Source organism: Squalius cephalus (assembly GCF_949319135.1).
Source record: "Squalius cephalus genome assembly, chromosome: 6".
Lineage (NCBI taxonomy): Eukaryota > Metazoa > Chordata > Actinopteri > Cypriniformes > Leuciscidae > Squalius > Squalius cephalus.
The window spans coordinates 46,155,123-46,167,875 of NC_137127.1; the positions used below are offsets into that span (position 1 = coordinate 46,155,123).

At 38.9% G+C, this 12,753-nt stretch overlaps 1 protein-coding gene across 2 annotated transcripts in view; it reads right to left on the minus strand.

Moving 5' to 3' along the window:
- The window catches only part of ltbp4 (latent transforming growth factor beta binding protein 4), a 100,785-nt gene that overhangs the window by 74,037 nt on the left and 13,995 nt on the right, over positions 1 to 12,753 (minus strand). For both annotated transcript variants that reach the window (XM_079873329.1, XM_079873330.1), the window contains exon 4: positions 10,279 to 10,481. In XM_079873329.1, coding sequence (XP_079729455.1) covers positions 10,279 to 10,481 — 203 coding nt within the window. The remainder of the gene's footprint in view (positions 1 to 10,278; positions 10,482 to 12,753) is intronic.

Below are 12,753 nucleotides of genomic sequence, written 5' to 3' on the forward strand. Positions count from 1 at the left end.
GGCCAGAATCCCTGCTGCAGTGTGTGCAAACCTGGTCAAGAACTACAGGAAATGTATGATCTCTGTAATTGCAAACAAAGGTTTCTGTACCAAATATTAAGTTCTGCTTTTTTTGATGTATCAAATACTTATGTCATGCAATAAAATGCAAATGAATTACTTAAATATCATACAATGTGATTTTCTGGATTTTTGTTTTAGATTCCGTCACTCACAGTTGAAGAGTACCTATGATAAAAATTACAGACCTCTGCATGCTTTTGTAAGTGGGAAAATCTGCAAAATCGGCAGTGTATCAAATACTTGTTCTCCCCACTGTATATGAGGTAGCCTTATTTAAAAGTTTAAAAGTCATGAAAATTAATAAATCTTTCATAATAAATATGCAGTTTTATAATATTGCCAATCTCTAAAATATTTTATCAGGGAGACAATTTGAGTTAAAAAAGAAAAATATTGGTAATACTTTACAATAAGGTCTCGTTTTAAACATTAGTTAATGCATTAGTTAACATGAACTAACTATGAGCAATATAATTAAACAAGCTTCATGAATGCTGGTTAAAAACACAATTGTTCATTGTTTGTTCATGTTAGCTTACAGACCATTAATTCATTATATGGAAAAGAGCTGCCGAGATATATTTACAAATATTTCCTTTGTATTCCATGGAAAAGCAGGTCGTTCAGGTTTGGGTGAACAAATGATGGGTATTTTCTTTTTGTGTGAACTTTTCATTTAAAACTGAGGATAAACCTAATCTAAAACAGGCTTTTGACCAAATACGTATCTGGATCCACACAGAGTCAACAACTCTACAAAGCAAAGAACAAACACAGTCTCATAAAAGATGATGCTACAGTCTTCACAGATGATATTTTTTGTCAAAATCTGGTGTGAATAAAATCTTAGACAGCTGAGAGAGCAAATGATCATTTCTGTGCAGAAGGATCCTGCTTCTCAGTTCTTTATTTAGGCCCTTGTATTCTCTCAAACTTTGCTCAGATTTGCCAAGACTTCAATTCTACCATCAAACGTATGAGATCTCAATATGAACTAATTTCCCATCACCTTGTTCTAGGATGAAATCATATGCTGTCAAAATTAATTTCTAACTATTGACTAATTAGATTTCTCCTGAGGAAGTTTAGGAGAAACATCTAAAACAAGTTTATACTTATTATGCTTTTTGACAATCATCTTTCTTTAGTGTGTAATGTTGCTGTTTGAGCACAAAGTCCCTCCAGCGGGAGTTCTTCTCTATATCAGTGTCAGTGTTTCTGAACTCCTGGGGCCGGTTTCACAAAGATAGACTTTGACTGCGGCTTAGATATAGTAGATAGTCCGACTTCAGATAGACATCTAAATCAGACCGTTGCACAAAGCACTTAAGACTCTGACTATCTTAAGTAGGACTACACTGCAATGCATTCTGGGTAAAATAAGACACTTTTCAAAACAAAAAACATGGCGGATCGAGTAAGCGCATTCAACCGCTCAGTGCAGTTTACCCCAGCGGAGAATATGTGTTTGTTGGAGGAGTATAACAGTTACAAGGACATTTTACTTGGGAAATTTAGCGGAGAATGTAATAACAAGAAGAAATGTTTAAATTATGAGCCATTTTTCCTTTTCTTTTGGCTGTGTGTAATGTAACTGATTGTTACTGCTGGTTGCCAAGGTAACAGAGTCTTAGACCTAAGTTAGCCTGGGGGTAAGTGGGGTCTAATTTTTTTGGTCTAAATTAAGTCAGTCTTTATTTTTGTGAAACAGTCTAACTTGCATTAGACTAGTCTATGAGCAAATTTTAGACTTGTCTAACACCATAGACCGGTCTAAAATAGCTTTGTGAAACCGGCCTGAAACGTCTCCATTGTAGTCTTGAGTTTCTCCCCGCAATGAGCACATCACAATATTCCTCATTTAAATAATTCATACGCAAAATAAAGGGGCGGGGCCTGGTTGAGTTGGTTAGAGGACATTTCCCAAACACGCTCGAAGAGCTCGACCAATCACAACACCGACCAATCAGAGCACAGTGTGCTTTTCAGAAGGAGGGGCTTCATAGAGACAGGAACTAAACAGAGCGTTACTGACAGACTGGGAAGAGAGGAGCTGCAACAATATAGCCTGACGTCGTCATACTCAGATTCTAGTCAGAATGTGAGTCTGATCTGCTCCATTGGGCTGTGATTATGGGGCATGTTTCAACCGAACCAAGAAAGAAAATGGCTCTGCACTCAATTGGATAGACCTACAGCCAAACAGAGCAACAGAGTAAGTGACGTATGTTCTTCATTCATCTTTCCGATCGACAAATGCCTTGATCGCGGTTCTCTGTTCCTCTTTTAAAATTAACGCGATATCTTCTATAACAGATGCGATGGCGGAATCTACACATCTCAATTCTCCAGCGGCAGCCATCTTTGTTGTAAACGAATTCAACCCAAGCGCTCTTTGGTGACGTGGATGATTACATTACTGTTGATCATCTGTCCATCATCGTATAAAGCCCGCCCTGACAATTTGATTGGTCCGAACAGCTCTGGTTCGAGTATAGTTGCTCCACAACAGATCAAGTCCAGACTGAACTTCCCGACCTCAAATGTTGTGGGCGGGGCTAAGTTCGGCTGGCATCCAGGCTAGCAACAATAGAGAATATGAGGAAAATAACATTAAAGCATGAAAAACTGTTCTAGTAGAGCCCAAAAACAAATCAAAACTTTGTAAAAGCAACATCAGAACAGTAAGGTTTTCCTCTAGGAAGAAGCACACCGTGGGTTAAAAGGGCAGAAATGAGGTGAAACTGACTGTAACTCAGCTTGACTCGACACACTTTCAGAATCCAGAACAAATGGGGCTGTTTTCTGTGCGGGAGACGAACACATATCTCCCCACACCTGTACGCTCACTGCACTGACACATCGCAGAACATTACTAATGCTAGCCCTGCACTCCTCAGGGGTGAGCTTTTACCATACAACAACATCAGTTCGCTACCGCAGTCCCATGCATCAATGAAGAAATCAACTAGCTAGTCTCGACTGTTTCCCGAAACCGTACTGTCGCAAAGTTGTCGTTCAACCACGTTGGTTAATGATGTCGCGAACTTAGTGGAGTAATAACTTCTTTTAATGATTCATTTGAGATCGAATTAATACTAGATTTATTTTGCTGTAAATTACAGACATGACATCTGAGGACTATTTCTCATTTTTCTCAGTTATTTTGCTTTATTTCCAGATTCAATCACAGGCTCTTCTTACACTGGAGCTCGTTCACACATGCACACTCTTTAAAAACGACACTTTAAATCTCTTGACAAACTAAAAGACGTAAATGACATTTGTATGTATTCTATATGTAGCAGGGTGTAATGTACCCGTGTTGATCATTGGCCAGTGTCATGTGAAAACATTGAACCTATCAGCAGTCTGGTGTCATGGTATAAAATGGGGAGGTTTTTGTCACTTGGGATGCGTTGACACCCGTACCGCCCCTTTACGGAGGCCGCCATTTATGAATGGGAGAGTAGCTGAAGTGCCATCTCTGCCCCGGGCTTTGAGTTCATTGACGAGCAACCGGCGGCATGTTGAGGCCAGCGAACACGCATAGTGCTGCGCTGAGAACGTTTCCGATTGAGTGACGAGAGCAAGGGTTTCACCTCTATATTGCGGGACGAGATGCGCGTCTGTTGACGTAACGCACTGCTGTCTTGCCTGGGCTTATTTTGGTCGTCTTTTCGTTGGAGCGAACTTGAACTTGTATAGCGGTGAGCCTGGACGATTGCTCGCCGAAGTGTAAGAACTAAAGTAGAAGTGTGGCTGTTTTCTCGCTGGCTTGCTCTTTGTGTGCGGGCGATCGTGGCCCTGTTTGTTTCATTTTGATTTGTTTCTTGTTTGCTCCGAATTGTAATTGAGATTTTTCTTTATTTTGTCTTGTGCTTATTTTTGCGTGTTTTGTATGTAATTTCCTTTCCTTTTGTTTAGGTTTAAGTTTACTTTTGAGTTACAAGACGAGATTGATTTGAATATTGTCTTCGTGCATTCTTATTTTTTATTTTTTTTTGTGAACTGACTGTTTCTTTATTTTGGGACGGAGTGAGGGAGAAAGTGTACAGAGGAGGGGTTTAGCCGCTGTTTAACGGGGTTCACGTTGAGTGCCGTGCTTATTTGAGTGACCTCACCAAAGTGGATGTGCGTGTGGGTATTAAGTGTGGTGTGTGAATTGAGGGTCACAGTAGTCCATCTCCCTCCCTTACGCTTTCTTGTGTATTTGTATTTTTTTTATGGAAGTTTTGCAAAGTGTTTCTTTTCTTTCTTTTTGACGTGAATATTGAGCCCTTGATGTTAATGTATTGATGGTTTTAAATTTTGTATTTGAATAAAACTGCCTCATCTTTGATACTCCCTGGCCTATGTCTCTCTGCTCACCCATTTTTCGATAACGAACCTGTGCGCTCCCTGATTTGGGGCTGATAGTCCCCGGTATGTACCAGGTGGCGTAGTCGAACGTTAAATAATTGTGTTGCTTCATACAGTTCCCTCCAGTACCTGACGCCGCTGGCTACATATAAGAGACACAGATTGTACTGAATGTCAACTTGCTTATTTTGCTCAAGATCAGGATTTATTGAGTCCACATGTCATGCAAACTAGTGACTCTTCTTCTAACCACAGGTCGAGATCTGTCGCTCCAAACACACAACTTTGCGAATGTTTGTTGGAACGATGGTTTCAGGAAACACAGACTCGTTGAACTGCTGATAACGAATGAACTTGCAAACACAGTTGGCTAACGATGCGTTTTGGGAAACACACCCCAGTACGGATGACCTATGGATCATTTTTCCCAGACTGACCGCCTGCCCTGGCCCTGCAATGACATCTTATACGAACATTTATATACATATATCTCTTATAGGAAGTAAACAACAACTACTGTCATTTTCCCCTTCTTGATCTACTTAAATATGACTCCATCAATCATTTGGGAGGAGCTGTTCAACTGTGTCATGATGTCAATGTTTTACATATTAATGAGGCAGTAAAACATGCATTACTATAGCAACCAGTCTTGTTTCTCATGTTGTTTGGAAAATTAAGTTTGTAACCTTATTGTTGTAAATTATGTCATCATGTGGAACTGGATCAGAAACACACACACACACACACAATATAATGAGCCTCTATGTATTATTGCTTTGTTCAGGCAGGTTTTGCTCTGTCATCTGTTCTTTACTAAAATGTGTCCTGATGCATTTCCATGAAAGCATGTACAAAAGCAGCAGTGTCGGGTAAGTTACTCTAAAAACATGTACTGGCACTTTCTGTAAAATAAGTAGGGCACAAAACAGGCTTCAAAAAGGATTAAACAAATATCTAGTGAAAGAAGGTGCCAGACCTTCATCAAATGTTAAACGCCACCTTCAGGATGCCAAACTTACTATTATGAGCTATTTATTTTCTATTAATTTGCATTTTCAAAATTTGCTAAATCTAAGACATCTAAACATAGTTTAAAACTCTTTTTTATGCAGTTTTTTTAAAACTTAACATTAAACGAACGTAAAATATATAAAGCCATAATCTTTGCATTTATTTATTTATGTGGTAAATTTACATTTTTAGTTTTCTATATTTACTGTAGATATGCACAACAGCATGTTATTTTATCTTCTTCCGTTTACCTTGGCCATAGCATGAATAATTATCAGTTAATTATCATTTACATAACTTAAATTATCATTTACATAACTATCATTTTTTTCCTCATTCATTCAAGAGTTTCACATCATTTTAATATCAGTCCATTCCTAACTTTAAGAGAGAGATATTACTTGGTCATGCTAGGCTTACCTCATGCTAGATAATAGTTTATCTGACAGTTCTCATAACAAACAAAACTATGCTTGATTAAAAAAGTAATAGGACACTGAAGTGTACAATATTAATGTACTCCTGCTCTTTATTTAAAGGCCCATGACTGGAATTAAGAGGGACCTATTATGCCCTTTTACAAAGTCTTGATTTTGGGCTTTGCTAGAACAGGTTTTCCTGCTTGAATATTGATTATTTTCCTCATATTCTCCATTGTTGCGGCTCCTCTCTTCCCAGTCTGTCAGTAACGCTCTATTTACTTCCTGTCTCTATGAAGCCCCTCCTTCTGAAAAGCACACTGTGCGCTGATTGGTCAAATGGCGCAGTGTGTTGTGATTGGTCGAGCGCTTCAAGTGTGTTTGGGAAATGTCCCGCCTCTTACCATAACCGCCAGTTTAACACACTACTAACTAACTCAACCAGGTCCCGCCCCTTTATTCTGCGCATTAATTATTCAAATGAGGAATATTGTGACGTGTTCGTTCCCGGAAGAAACTCAAGACTACAATGGAGGCGTTTCAGGAGTTCAGAAACACTGACACTGATATAGAGAAGAACTGGAGCTTTTTCATGCTCAAACTGCAACATTACACAGTAAAGAAAGATGAACATGGGGAAAACATGGGGACTTTTTGGATTTGTATGCTACAGAACGCACTTCATCAGCACGTAATAAACAATCTTTCAATAACGTGCAGCTTAACTCTGATATTGTCATTTGGTTTGTGCCACAATTATGGCCTCTGAATCTAAAATAGAAACTCCAGAAGAACAGGTCACATCAGTGCACAGACACAAGGAAAAATACAGCATTAATCGTAAGCTTACCAAAATCCACTATCAACAACCTCTCACACAAGCATTCATATTTGGCAAAACAAACTGGACAATAAAATCTTGATTAAGAGCTTGAGGGTCAAACTATTGTGTAACACTCCTGACGCCCACGACTTACTCAACTCCATTCTGCTCTCGTCTTATTGACTCGTGACACTCTAAACATGTAAATGTTTATAAAGTGGGCCGTTTCACTCATTGTCACAAAAATAAGTCATTAAAGAAAAGTCGTTTCCTCATGCCGAGCTTCTGTCACTCCCTCTCTACATTACAAACTCTCTCAGCGTGGAAACTTGGACTCGGCCTTTACAGCCGGCATTGAGTGTTGGATTTCCAGAGATCTGGCGTTTGGCAGCGACTCTCGTCTTTTCCATGTGAGACGACATCCCTCATTCCTCAATCGAGTTTTTTCCACTGCGACAGGCAATAAACGTTGACGATATGTGGCCGGAGAAGGTGTATTTACTAGCGCTTCGAGTTAACGTGCTGTCGGACGGAGAGGACAGGGAAGCCCTGAGGTTACGGCAGTCCAGGGGTGTTTACAGCTGGATCTGGATTTAAAGGCCCGGACTGGTGTTAGGAAGGGCCTCTTGGGAATATTTGTGGGCTTCAGAACACACTTCATTACATAACACCATGCTCAGCTACAGAGAAACTGAAAAGACAAGCTCAGGAAACCCAAAATAACCACAGCTCAGATATTCTTCAGCTGCAACTTCTTCATAACAGTGGCATTTTAGGGTCTTTAGGGTCTTAGATGTTATGGAATTAGAATTTAGTTTCCATTTTAATTTTAGTCAAAGTTTTAGTCATTTTGTTACATAAATTGTATAAATGTGTGTAAAACTTATAATATATAGACATGTTTTAATATATATATATATTAGTACTTCATGTATTTATTTTTACAAATTTTATATTATTTTAGTTAGTTTATTTTATTTCAAGTTAATTGTATTTTAGTTATCATTGATATAGACTAGTACTATTATAGTTTTTTGTCAATATTTTGAAATAGATTTAATTTTAATATTTTCTGCTTTCATTTTAGTTTTAGTCAAACTTTTAGTCATTTTGTTGTTTTTGTTATTTTTATTTTTCAAATATTTTATAAATGTGTGTAAATCTTATAATATATAGACATGTTTTTAAAAAAAATATTTTAGTACTTCAACATAAACTAAAAAAAAAATGTAAATGTTGGCAACTGTCTGACTTTAAACAAGTTTAAGTTTTTTAATTTTTTTTTTTTTTATTTCAGTTAATGTTTATTTTATTTCAAGTAATTAAAACTTTTTTATGGTTTTAATTTTTATCATTGATATAGACTACTATTATAGTTTTTGTGATTTTTTTTATTAGATTTTATTTTGATATTTTCTGTTTTCGTTTTCATTGTAGTTAAAGTTTTAGTAACTTTGTTGTGTTTTTGTCATTTTTATAATGTTTTATTAAATGTGTCTATACAGTTTTTAAGTATTTAAACTAAAATCTAATAAAAAAAATAGAGACTTTTTTTTAAAACTAAGCTTAAAGGTGCATTGCGCAAGTCTCTGAGTTTTTGCAGAACTATGCCCCCTCTGGCGACAAGCGAAACTGCAACACTGCAACTGAACGCGCATGACGTCACGCCCAGTCTCAAATTCCGACCCGAATCCCTCTTATTTATTTTACAGTACAGGATTATAGAGGCAATCGCAGTGATCAGAGAAGGGCTCATTCAGCCCATCAGGCAATTGTTTAAGCATGTATGGGTTAGAAAAACGGGTATTTTTAACATGAAATGTTGCGCAATGCACCTTTAAGCTTATTTTAGTGCATCAACTTAAAAAACTAAAAAAATTAGAAATGTTGCCTTGGTAACTAACTGAAATAAAATAAGTTTTAGATTTTAAGTTTTTATTTATATTTAATTTTATTTCAGTTAATGTTTATTTTAACAAAAGTCATAAAAAATATAGTTTTAGTTAATGATAATAACCCTACTTAAATAACGACATTATGATCGATTTGAAGTGAATTCCATGAATTGCTGTAACATGCCATTTAAAGTTTCATCTCCACAGAGCTTTACTTATCAGCTACAGCTTCATATTCAAGGGCTTAAAGACTATAAATCTAGAGATAAGCAACAAATGTGTTATGAGGTCATGGAGACACAGGGGTTCCCATAAGCAAAACAGCACATCCATCTCCTGAGTGATTACTGCAGCGTCACCTCTGGGCCAAACTAAACAATGGCAGGAATATGCAACAATAGCGTATCGAGGACGGCCTCCATGCAAACTAGTCCACATCTACAGGCAGATAAACCTTATCACGGCACAAAAGTTTTAAAACCAGGAAACAGGCCAAATTATTAAAACAAGATATTCTCTACTCAGGCCTGCTGCTTTGAAGCCAGAGCTGCTTCTGGCAAATAAAAGGTTAACATGTTGGAATCAAAAGTCCACAACAACATTCTCAAGCCCCGTGACTTTTCCAATTGTTCGTGATTTACTGGACAAAGATGACAGATAAGGATTTTCCAAAATATATTTTGCTCTCAATTAGTACCTGATAAAATACTTGGTAACACTTTACTATAAAGTTACATTTGTTAACTTAATGGTAGTTAATAAAAATACAACTGTTCATTGTTAGTTAATGATAGTCAACTAATGAGACCTTATTGTAAAGTGTTACCAAACATTTTAGATCTTGGCATAACTATAAATATGTATATTCATAATAAAAATGCTCAAGGAGATTCCATTAATTTACATGATCTTTCCAGGTCTAGAAACCACACTTTTAAAAGAAAGCAACCTCATATATCCAGGTTTTTCCAGACCATGGGAACCCTGGTTGAATCTGTTGTTGAGGAAGTGGATTTAAATAAGAAATATAATCTTGAAGCCTCCTTGGAAGTGTGCTGGTTGACAACCAGTGTCTTAAAAAGTACAATTGGAATTGTTTTCAGTAGGTTATACTAATATTACTAGAAGTAGAAAATTGCTTTTCCCTTCAAGCCTTCACAAATCTATCAGTTACTCTATGTATGAGACATCCATACGCAGATTTCTTCTTTAACAGTTTTGCTATGTTTCAAAAAGCTAAAAGATGCTTGTCAGCCAGAGGAAAATTGCATTGCTCAGTGGTTGCGCTTTCATAACCCAGGAGACAAAAAGGAGTTCACTTATGCTTCATTTGAGGCTCAACTTTGTCTCAGATGTTTTTCCTAAAATAAAAATCTGAATACAAATAAAGAAAATAAACACTAATAAATAAATTGTTGATATACTGTAAGACCGTAAAAAACAAAATGTGAAACATACAGTCAGATTGTTTGGTCTTTGAGTTTGATATCATAATGAAATTTCTGACGTTTGATTTCAGACACAGTTTAATACATTTTTTGAGATCTAATTTGCTCTTCATTTAATCTCATTGCTGTCTAAGAAACCATTTAAGTATTAACAGGATCTCATTTGAAATGTTCATTCCTACAGCGAAGAATATGAGGTGTATGTTTTCCTAAAACATTAGATTGTTCGCGATTTCTCCCCGGCTTGGACTGACCTGCTGTGTAAAGGAGTGTGTACTGGCCACGTTGAGTCTGGAAGGTTTTGGTGCTGGAGAGTTTGGTTTCTCCAGAAGAGGATGAAGACTCCAGTCTGCTTCGCTCTGATTCAATGTGTTTCAGTATAGCACTCGTGATCTTCTCTCCACCAGTTCCACTGGACAGCGCTCTCTTCAACAGGACTGACTCGGCCTCTTTTAAGCTGCAACACAAAGCAAAACAAAAAACCTATGGATGATGAGAAAGCCCTTTAAAATGCAAAAATAAATCCACAGTTAAAAGTTCAGAAGAAATAAAAGCAACACTAGTAAAATCACTCTCTGTACAAACTAGAATAAGTATAGACAGTTATAGATATTTTAAAGAAATGTATTGCAATTGTGGAGGGTGCTCTGGGAGTATGGGGTCCGGGGCCCTCTGTTAGGGGCTGTCCGGTCCCTGTACGACCAGAGCAGGAGCTTGGTTCACATTGCCGGAAGTAAGTCAGACTTGTTCCCGGTGCGTGTTGGACTCCGTGCTGCCCTTTGTCACCGGTTCTGTTCATAATTTTTATGGACAGGATTTCTAGGCGCAGCCAGGGGCCGGAGGGTGTCCGGTTTGGGTACCACACGATTTCTTCTCTGCTTTTTGTGGATGATGTTGTCATGTTGGCCTCATCAGACCAGGACCTCCAGCGTGCACTGGGATGGTTTGCAACCAAGTGTGAAGCGGCTGGGATGAGAATCAGCACCTCCTAGTCCAGGGATAGGCAACTTCGGTCCTGGAGGGCCACTGTCCTGCAGAGTTTAGCTTCAGCCCTGATAAAAACTCACCTGCCTGTATCTATGGTGAACATGATTTCACCAAGTACCACATGTTCCTGGATCAACATCTTTGTTGATCCTGGAACAACTTTCCAATCAACCAATCAGATTTGAGGGACAAGTTTACAGTTTATGTCAAGTTTAGGCTTAGAACCAGGGTGAGGTGCTTCGACATCAGTGTTATTCACCTATCATTTCCCTCTGATTTTAGGGAAAAGTTATGGGTAGGGTTAGGTTTAGGGGTAGGGATAGGGTAAGGACTAAATTTTGGGAGAGGAATGTTATTCCAGGATCAACAAAATATGTTGATCCAGGAATATGTCTTACTTGGCAAAATCACGGTGATCTATCTAGTAATTCTGAAAACATTGATTGCCTTGTTCAGGTGTGTTTAATTAGGGTTGGAGCTAAACTCTGCAGGACAGTGGCCCTCCAGGACCGGAGTTGCCTATCCCTGTCCTAGTCCGAGGCCATGGTTCTCAGTCAGAAAAGGTTGGCTTGCTCGCTTCAGGTTGGTGGAGAGTTCCTGCCTCAAATGGAGGAGTTCAAGTATCTTGGGGTCTTGTTCACGAGTGAAGGAAGGATGGAACGAGAGATCGACAGACGGATCAGTGCAGCTTCTGGAGTAATGCGGTCGATGTACCGGTCTGTCATGGTGAAGAAGGAGCTGAGCTGCAAGGCGAAGCTCTTAATTTACCAGTCAATCTACGTTCCTACTCTCACCTATGGTCATGAGCTGTGGGTCATGACCGAAAGGACAAGATCCCGGATACAGGCGGCCGAAATGAGCTTTCTCCGCAGGGTGACTGGGCGCTCCCTTAGAGATGAGGAGCTTGGTCACTCGGGAGGAGCTCAGAGTAGAGCCGCTGCTCCTCCACATCGAGAGGGGTCAGCTGAGGTGGCTCGGGCATCTATTCCGCATGCCTCCTGGACGCCTTCCCAGGGAGGTGTTCTGGGCATGTCCCACCGGGAGGAGACCCCGGGGAAGACTTAGGACATGCTGGGGGGATTATGTCTCCCCGCTTTCCTGGGAACGCCTCGGTATTCCTCTGGAAGAGCTGGAGGAAGTGTCTAGGGAGAGGGAAGTCTGGGTATCTCTGCTTAGACTGCTGCCCCCGCGACCCGGCCCCGGATAAGCGGAAGAAGATGGATGGAGATGGATATATTGCAACATTTATAAAGATCAAAGTATGTATTTTTGATGTAAATGTAAATTATTTCTAGCGAACAACATAATCAAGCTTCACAAACTGAGGTGGCTTGTACAGTATGGCTGTATAAATGCCAACTATTCTACTTTATTTTAGAATTCTGATTCATATTTTTCGTTTTCACATTCACAAGAAGTCCTTCTAGTCAAAACTAGTCATTCAAGTAGGCGGACAATTCTGATTTGAATTCAAATTGTCCTTAAATGGGGGGGTGAAATGCTATTTCATGCATACTGAGTTTTTTACACTGTTAAAGAGTTGGATTCCCATGCTAAACATGGACAAAGTTTCAAAAATTAAGTTGTACGTTTGATGGAGTATTTCTGTGCCAAAAATACTCCTTCTGGTTTGTCACAAGTTTCGGAACGTTTTTTTCGAGTATGGGCATGTGTGACGTCAGATGCGGCGGAATTTCCTTATACGGGTCCTAAGGGCACTTCTCCCGGAAGACCAGAGCGAG